The following is a 9,303-nucleotide window of genomic DNA, read 5'->3' on the forward strand; positions in this document are numbered from 1 at the left end:
CACATGGAAAATAATGACCAGGCAGTCTGTTTGTTTGTTGTTTGCTTGTTTCAGACCTTACCAGTGCGGCCACTGCTCCCAGTCCTTCTCCCAGCCTTCAGAACTGAGGAACCACGTGGTCACTCACTCCAGCGACCGGCCTTTCAAGTGCGGCTACTGTGGCCGTGCCTTTGCCGGTGCCACCACCCTCAACAACCACATCCGGACCCACACTGGAGAAAAGCCCTTCAAGTAAGTGGTGGCTGACCTTTCACCCCATCTTTCTCCTAGCCTTTTCCGAGAGCCGGCAGACAAGGTGGATCGGTGCTGCCCGGCTCAGCCAGTGGGTGGAAAAGGCTATTTGGAAGGTCAACGTCCAGGCTGTAAAAGGAACTACTTGTTTAGTGGCTGATGTTTGCAAAATGAGGTCAGGAAACCTATACATTGATCCTCACTCAAGCTGTTCAACCTTAGACACAAGACCAACTTTCTGGGACTGTTTTCTAATCAGTAAAATAAGGAAGTAGGAGTAAGTCATGTTAAGATTCTTTCTACTAGTTCCTGAGGATCTATGCTTCTGGAAGTGGAGCTGAGAGCTCAGTTTCAGAGTGCCACCCTATGGCCATCCACAAGCCCCATGTCCATCAGCAAGGTGGCCTCAATTTAGGGCATCTCTTGAGGACCTTGAACCCAATAAAATTCTGGTGAACTATTTCCCTTCTCTTGGTTTGACTCTATTATGGCAGCCAACTTGCAATTTTCAGTGTGCCTTTTGGATCAGCATTACCATGTGGGTAAAAAAATAAAAATAAAAATCCAAACATAGGGCATGTCTGAGTTCTTGAAGATTCAGGGAGTGTAGAAAGAAGTGGGACTAAATTCCAAGGGCTTTGGCTGAGAGAAAGAGAGTTTGTTTCTTGATATAGCACAATCATGAAAGCAGTGGACATCTGAATCGTGCAAGATGGCCCATCACTCATTCATTCATTCATTCATTCATGTCCATGCTCATTCATTTGGCAGATACTTACTGAGTACCTTCTTTTGTACTGGGCGCCCTTCAAGGCACAAAAGATACAAAGGTGAATGAGGCTCAGCCCTCCAGCCTTTAAAAACCTCATAGTTTATGGGGAATCCCAATTGATGAACAAGTATTACCACATAGAGTGAAAAATGCAAATGTGAAATGCAATTAGACGTGTATGTACAGTGTCTCAGGGTAGTGCAGAGGTAGAGCAATCAATTTTGTTTGTGGGAGATGATATCAATGTATTTTTCCCCAAATTTTATTTTTCTATTATAGTTTCTTTTCAGTGTCATTTTGCTTTAGTTTCAGATGTGCAGCAGAGTGGTTAGGCAGTCATGTACTCTACAAAGTTCTTCCCATCCTCTCATATTTCAAGTGCTCACCTGGCACCATACATAGTTATGACAATATTATTGACTCCATTCCCGATGCTGTACTTCACATCCCAGTGACTATTACAAAACCACCTATTTGTACTTCTTAATCCCTTCACCTTTACACCCAGCCCCCTAAACCTCCTCCTCCCGGCAGCAATCAGTTTGTTCTGTGCATCTTGGAGTCTGCTTCTGTTTTGTTTTATTTCTAAGAAGTGTTTTTGAAGGACACGGAGGAGTTTTCCAGGCATTCAAAGGAAAGAGACGTTTCTGGTAGCCCAGCCTTCATGTGGATGGCTTGGGACCGTGGAGTAGTGTGGATGACTGGTCTGTCTCTCAAAGCCTTTCCTACTCTGTGTAATGGACTCTTTTCTGTTCAACCCTCTCACACCTCTCTTTACTTATTTACCATAGTGGCTTCCTCTGGTGAAGAAGGAAGACAAAAAGGGCATAGATGGATAGCCTATTTACCTTCGGTAGGACAAGGCCAGGCACGAAAGGAAATGATTCAGGCAGTGGGACTAATCCCCCGGCTCAGTATCAGCCAAGGAGCCTCTCCAGGCTCTCATTACCCAGGCTTTCTCCTCGGGACCTCCAGGCGTGGTGGTTGCCCCGGCGCTCAGTCTGTGTCTGGGCTCGGCTTAGGGTGGCAGAGCCCTGCTGGCCGGGATCCTGCCACCTCTGTTCTGCCAACGAGGGAGGAGCTCCTAAAACGCTGTCATCTTCACTCACCACCCCACGCATCAGTCACCTTCACTCAGTATCCTTCACTGTTTTCCACTGTGGTTTAATTTATGACATGGATAATAAAATAGTTTTAATTTTCATCTTTGCATGTGGGTGCTGCTTGATCACTGCGTAAAGACATCTGATCAAGGGGACTGAATGGGTTTTCAAATCGAGCCGGCACTAACGCCAGCCACACAGTGGCTCCTGGGTCTGAGCTAGCCCAAAGGTCTTTTAAGTCTCTTTAAGGACCAGATGGGTTAGCACAGCCCTAGAGTTCCCTGTTGTGTGTCCTGCAAGGTGGGCTCTGCACGGCCCTCAGGCCTGACCCTCGGGGTCACAGGCTCTGGCCTCCCCACTGCTCTGGGTGTGAAGGTGACCGTGGCTCCTCTCCCTGAGAGCCTTTGAGCCAGAGAGCTTCTCAGAAGAGACGCGGGACTGACAGTCTTTCTGGCCCTCGTAGTGCAGAGGGCAGCCAGACGGACACAGTGCCAGGATCGGATTGATTTTTATCTTGTTGCTGTGTAAATAGATTTTAGTAATTAATTGAAGGGGTTTCAGGGTCAAAATGGGAAATAGATTTTTTCTATTAATGTTAAGGTGTTACTTATGTGTAACCTCGTTGACTCCACTCAATTTTTTTTCTTTAACATCCTGTTTTTGTCATGTTTCCAATAGAGATGCCATTTTAACTTACTTTTAATCCATCAGGGTACTCTCTTGAAGGGCTTTAGCAATTTTGTCTTCTTCCTTTCCACACGTATGCTTTTGTGACCATAACCTCCTTTCATGTGGGGAAGGGGGCGGATAGCCAGAGTTGGGTGGATTAGATTCTATGTGTGCGTTTAGTTCCTTCTGTTCCTATGAGTACTCTTATTAAGATTAGCTACATGCTGCAGGCATTTTTAAAAACTTATCCTATATATTCCTGGAGGGAGAACTGAGTGTACGCTTATTTTATAAGTGCAAGGTTTTAACATCTTCTGGGAAGTGGAGAGCCAAGTCCTAAAGTATATACAAACGGATTGGTCAGGATTGAACTATCCCAAGGGAGTTTTGGGGATCTTCCAACATAGCTCATGGATTTCCGTCTCATGGACATTTGTAAATATTATGAAGATGTCCTTTTACAAGCTTATAAAACAAACATTCAAAAAAACTTTCCTTGCAGATTAGTCAATAAAATGGGTTTCACCACAACAGTTAATTTTACTACTTCACCTAATGGGTATTGGCTTAAACAATGTTGCAAAGAAGGAAAAGAATCTTGTAAAAGATACACAACCCTAAACTCTCCATGTTGGGTGGCTTCCAAATAGATGCCCCAAATGGCTCAGTCTCCCGCTTGTCCCACCCGCCCAGGGCCCAGGAGGCCTTCCCAGAACTCCCAGGGGCCGGGCCAGATGGAACCTCCCACATCTTCCCAACCTCTAACATCTGCTGCTGCGACTTGGTATTCGAAGGCAGATCAAGATGATTGCCACCCAGAGAAAGAAGGCTGGAGAACATTTGGCACTAAGGGACCGGTCACATGCTAGGCTTTGCCTCAGTCTGACTGGCTGAATTCCCGCTGAAAGCCTCCGCTCCACAAGGTCTGCCAGGTAGCTGACCTACTAGGGACTGAGAATTTTAAAGATAAAGGAGCATGTAGGGGAAAATGCATATCAAGGATGACATTAAGGGTCTTGGCTCTCGGTTTGTATTGTGAGACTGGAAGTTTACGGAGAGCGAGGAACAAAAGCAAGACATCATTTCATTTAACAGCAATTGCCAAGCACTTTATTGAGAAAAGGAAGAAAATAAAGAAGGACACTGGCAGTCTTAAAACGTGTTCTTTGCAATGACAGATCCTTTCTCCTGCAGGATGTCGGGGATGTCCAGGGAGGTTGCTCTGCCTGGAAGGATCCCCACGAGCTGCTTCCCGCCTGGCTCTGGGCCTGGGAGCCCGGGATGTGTCCTAGGAGAGGCTCTTCTCTTCATCTGTTAGGAGCAGGGGCAATCCTCATCGCTACATTTTGCCTTAAGGAAAGACAGTTTGGCTCAGTGTTTTAGAAAATCAAAGGATATTCCAGAGAGCAGCCAATACTCTAATAAGAAAAAGGCAAGATCAAAGCAAATTGAAAACGCACATCAGTAAAAATTAATTGAGCACATCCTATGTAGGAAACCCTGTGCAGTTCGGTTTGGCTCGTAAAGTATTTTTTGACAGGTTGTAGAGGCACAGAAAGGAACAGAACTTGACATTATTTTACATCTCTGTCAATTTCAGATGGTAATTGTTAAACTCCCTGTACCTATAATCCAGTCAACCATCACAGTAAGTAAAGAATGACCTCAAATATGAGAGGAAATCAAGTCCAGTTAAGAGACCCATACTGGTAGAGAGCTGGGGACTTTCTCTTTGCTGAACTATTTGGACGCCTTTCCACTTCACTGTTCCTGCGATGTTCCCCTTCAAGGCTATGACGTAACCACAAGGAAGAGGACCCCGTGTGCAAGAACATTTCTTTGCTCCCAGCTCATTGCCTGCATCTCTCTTTCTCCTCCTCATTCTGCTCCCCTGCATGAAGCCCAGGCTTTAAGGCACCCATGCATCGTCATGCGTCTGGGATTGTAGTTCAGGGTTAAGGGCCAGCCCAGCCGACGTCCAGCTCTGACCTGCTAGAACCTAGGGATTTGCATTGAATCTGTCCTTCGGATGAGTTTTATTAAGCTATGAAAATAACCTGTGAAGGAAAATTTTCTAAGATTAAAGATGATCTACGTAAAACTGAAGTCCTTCCATTATTTAAAAATATTTTTTATATCTAGCTCTCTTCCTCAGTAATACAAATTGTATTTTTCTAATTCCCAAACCATCTAGATATTGCTAGTAGCCTGGTTCTGAGTGTGATTTTTGTGGGGAGATGGCACTAAAGATGAAGTTTCAGTAATGGCCTCATGGGATGGCTAGATCTGACTTTGTAAATTTCCTGACTGTTTCCACAAACTGTTCCGCGAGTAAAGATCTGTGAGACATTTAGGCAAACATGTGAGAAATGCCTAATTCTCCTTTTAATGTCTTTGTCCAACCTGTATGTTTACATATTACATATCCACATACACTTTTGCCTTCTATAAAATATGAGACTTCCTCCTTTATATTCTAATACACAAGGTTAGAAGTGCAAAAGTATGAGCCAGGTAAATTGTCATGCCTCGTAATTGTTCCAATTGTTCTGCTCTCATCGAAATTGATTCTGGAGCTTTGAAATAAAATAAAAAAAAGCGAGTATAATAATTTGAAAGTTTGTCAAGCAGTGAAAGGTAGTATATTTTGACACACTAATCCAGGAACTAATCAGTTTTCTAATAAACAATCAGCAATTCACTAACATGTCATCAGCACTTCAGGAGCTCCGGAGAGGGGATGAGCTGCCTGTGGACGTTAATGAATACACCGAAAATCATTAGCTGGTCAATACTTCTGAGTTATTTTCATTGAGTTGATAGGTCTGATACATTAAAGCTGACATTATACATTTGTCAAGATCACAGTGCAGTTTTTAACAGTGGAACAGGCTGTTAAGAATATTCCCTGAAAGAAACACAACTTCTTCACCCTGCCACTCACACACAGCTGGCAGAGGGGGCCTTGAAAAAGCCACACCTGAGAGTCGAGTGCCAGCCTCCCACCACCCATAAAAGTGCAAGAATCTCCAGGGTGAATGGGCGTGTTCTATTTCTATAGGTGATCATTCCAATGGCAGGGGAATTTGCATACTTTACTCAAAAGGAAGGAAAAAGAGGGGACTGCTCGCCAGATAACAAGACTCGGGTGCAGGATAGGGCGATGCAGACTTTTCTCATGGTGATTTCTGACACATTCCCAATTATGCAGGGACCCTAGGGCCGAAGGTAGTGTTGTTGAAAAGAGGGACAGTTGTCTGCAGCTCTCCTGAATATCTTTCCTTCAAAGGTTTGAAGAGAGAGCATGAAGGGGATGGCTGAGGCAGCTATTATGCCCTAAAGAGTGCCCAGCCAATGCTCCAAGCTGCCCAGGCAAGCAGGGGAGTGACAGGAAGTCACTGGGTCCAGCTTGCTGCCATAGTGTGTGTGTGTGTGTGTGTGTGTGTGTGTGTGTGTGTGTACAATCATAGACAACCAGCCAGCAACACCAACCATCACAGAAAAACCAGAAGCCACCATTAGGGTTGTGTGTGTGTGTGTGTGTGTGTGTGACTGAATAGCCATCAAGTTAATAATGTGTGATGCCTGGGAGATAGGTCAGGCCCACAGATCCTTGATTATAATCTTTTTTGTTGTTGTTGTTAAGGAGAGGAAATAGTCTTGAAGTGTGAAACCAGGTTTCTCATCAGACACACCACCCCTTCATTATGGCCCGCAAGGATATTCTGTGACTGTACTTTGGGGAGAGGTGAACTTCTTGACCCACACAATCATAGGTCCGTTTCAGGCTTTTTGAGCCCCGACCCAACCACAGACACTGTGCTAATCCTGAGTTCGGTTGGCCTGTGATACTAGAACAAACTTCTGCACAAAAGCAACCACCCGCCTCACCACCTGCCTTCCCACCGCAGACTAATGGTTCCTTCCTCTGGTTTCCACACGCCAAGAGGCTCGCCCCTTGGCTGCTGTTTCGAGGGGAGTCGAATTCCCAATTTTAAAATGAGCAGCAGGTGAAATTTTATTTGTCATCAATTTCTCTTTCGGGTTACGGAGCAGAAAACTGGAGACAAGCTGCTGCTTTGATGGCTCATTCCTAAAAAATCTCTTTTTGTTCTTTATCTATCTGAACTGACAGTGATCAGAGCTGCAGCAGGACAGGGCCCTCTGGAGAAATCACCTCCCCCGCCTATTGACAGACCCTTCTGCTCTGCATCAGACGGGCTTTGTCCCATCACAGGCGTCCGGGACTTGGAAGGAGCCACCAATTAAACCTCTTGAGCCGGGGAAATCTGAAGCCACTTTGGAGTGTCTGTTCCGATTAGGCAGGATGAGAGGACGCCCATCGCCCTGCGGGCCCCGCTCCCTGGTCTCAATTTTCTCTCTTGCCTCCACCAGGTGCGAGAGGTGTGAGAGGAGCTTCACGCAGGCCACCCAGCTGAGCCGGCACCAGCGGATGCCCAACGAGTGCAAGCCAATCACCGAGAGCCCCGAATCAATCGAAGTGGATTAACTGATTGACTGGTTGGAATTAAACTGCTAGGAAAGTCATGATTAAATGTCACGGACACTTAAGCAAAACCAAAGATTTCCTCGGAGCAACTTTCAATCAGTCCCAGAAAACCAAAAGCAGTAATAAAATAAGTAAGATGTTAAGAGATATCGATCCGGCGTGGAAGTCAGACCGGGGGAAGAGATTATTTATTTATGACTAGGGATGAGACTCATTTCAGTGGTCAGCTAACCTGGGATGGCCCGCGTGCCCAGTCCTGCCATGTATTTGCTTTGTTTCTAAAAAGCTTTTCTAAACTGTTATTTAATACCAAAGGGAGGAATCGAATGGGTTCTTCTGCCCACAGTTGTGACTAAGAATGCACAGGGACTTGTTTCTCGTTGCACCTTTTTTTAGTAGCATGACCCAAGGGGACCCACTGTACAGTCCTTCTTCCTGCTGTTTCCGATTGGCCTGGCCCGGTGGGGCCCGCGGAAGCAGAAGCAAGAGCATCCGCCCGGCCAGTGCCACCTTCAGCCCCACAGGCATCCCATTCCGTGTTTTCCGCGCTCACTCTTCGCGCACTTGTCACGTGGCTCCTTCCATCCAAAGCCCTTGTCCTGATGCAGAAGAGCCTGGAAGTGGAAGAAAATACGGTTTAAGCGTCAACGTTCAAGGAAAAAAAAAAAAAAAATGAGGGACTTCCTTTGTCCTGTTTCAAAAACCTATAAGATGTGTGGAGCTTCATAATACAGTATATTGTTCTGAAGCAGCTAGTGGAGAAAATTTTGTTTTCAATAACATTTTAGCTTAAAAAAAAACCCACAAAAAAATAAAAGTTCTTCGGTATGAGGCTGAAAATAAGGTACTAGGCTTCATGTAATTTTTTTGTTGCTGTCGTTGTTTCTGTGGAAGTGTTAAATACGTGAAAAATAGTGCCGGGCCCCACTGTCAGGGCCCTGTTAGGCAGTGTCATCTTCCTTCCTCACAGACCCTCCTGGTGTGCAGGGAGCTTTCCTGCAGAAACAGGTACAAGGAACCTGGACCAGGAAACGCTGAGAGGAGAAGGAGCCACAGAGAGGACTGTGGTTCGAACAGACTGCCTGGGGAAAAGCTAGATTTATCAATGGAAATTAACCTTTTATTCTCCTGTGGCCCTGGGTAATACTCTTCTCTCAGCACTGAGCCACTGAAAGGGAGAAAGAGGTACACAGTTTCACGACTTCTGGATTAAGTGCTAGGAAAGTAGGCTTTTGGTAATTCAACAGTGATGTTCCGTAAATTGGATCATCTTCCATGAAATGATTCAACTTCTGGAAGAAACAGCGGCTTCTGTCCTCTGTCTGTTAGTTCACAGTAGCTTCTCAGAGGCTGAGTCTACCTTGATGGCCAATGCAGATAAAACTGCTCCCTCTAGAATGCTTCGTTAACAGTAGCAACCTCTGTGTAGATTTCTTGGTCGCCTGATAACACACATTGCCCTTTGGGGGATCTCCTTGTCTTTTTAGGCCTCCCGTTGTCTTCTCTCAACAAGAATGTGAGACACGTCACTGAAATGACCACTGAAAGGAAGGAGACTGCCTGGTCCAGTTTGATGGATCATCATGTACAATATTTGGCTCTCAGAAAATCCTCCTCCCCTTTTAATTTTGCTTCCCTTGGCACCACTGCCAAATTCAAAATGGCGTAAAACAGGGCTCCCCTAGTTGTGTTTGTCATTTACATGTATGTGATGATAGGCCCCCAAAAGGACCTTGACGAATTCTGACTTCCTATGTCCATTCTCAAGTCGTTTACCTACAACTTCCTCTCGGTTCTCCTTGGCTTCTTATCATGCAAATAGTAAGCCTTGTGACTGTGGCTGATGGAAAGGTTTCTCTCTGCTCAATAGGGGTGTGTTCTGACTTTGCTGCTTTTTGCCTGAAGTGATGGAGGCATTTGCCAGCAATGTGTAGCAAAGGGAACGGTGGAAGGAGTATGTAGCCATATCAACCCACACCTGAGAGACAGTGACAGATGGGCTGCCTGCACAGATGAGC

At 45.5% G+C, this 9,303-nt stretch overlaps 1 protein-coding gene across 3 annotated transcripts in view; it reads left to right on the top strand.

Annotated features, from left to right (window-relative positions):
* PRDM6 (PR/SET domain 6) overlaps nucleotides 1–8,033 on the top strand; it is a 100,979-nt gene extending 92,946 nt beyond the window's left edge. Inside the window, exons 7-9 of one of the 3 annotated variants that reach the window (XR_006739816.1) lie at nucleotides 55–231; nucleotides 7,171–7,920; nucleotides 7,963–8,033. Coding sequence is in view for 2 of the 3 variants with exons in the window: in XM_045571883.1 (XP_045427839.1) it covers nucleotides 55–231; nucleotides 7,171–7,285 (292 nt within the window). In the remaining variant the exon portion in view is untranslated. Of the gene's footprint in view, nucleotides 1–54; nucleotides 232–4,375; nucleotides 4,840–7,170 lie in introns of those variants that run through there. The other 2 variants (XM_045571883.1, XM_045571884.1) reach the window with 2 other exon arrangements.
* The last annotated feature ends 1,270 nt before the right edge of the window (nucleotides 8,034–9,303 follow it).

Source organism: Pipistrellus kuhlii, unplaced genomic scaffold (genome assembly GCF_014108245.1).
Source record: "Pipistrellus kuhlii isolate mPipKuh1 unplaced genomic scaffold, mPipKuh1.p scaffold_m20_p_4, whole genome shotgun sequence".
In the NCBI taxonomy this organism is placed as follows: Eukaryota; Metazoa; Chordata; class Mammalia; order Chiroptera; family Vespertilionidae; genus Pipistrellus; species Pipistrellus kuhlii.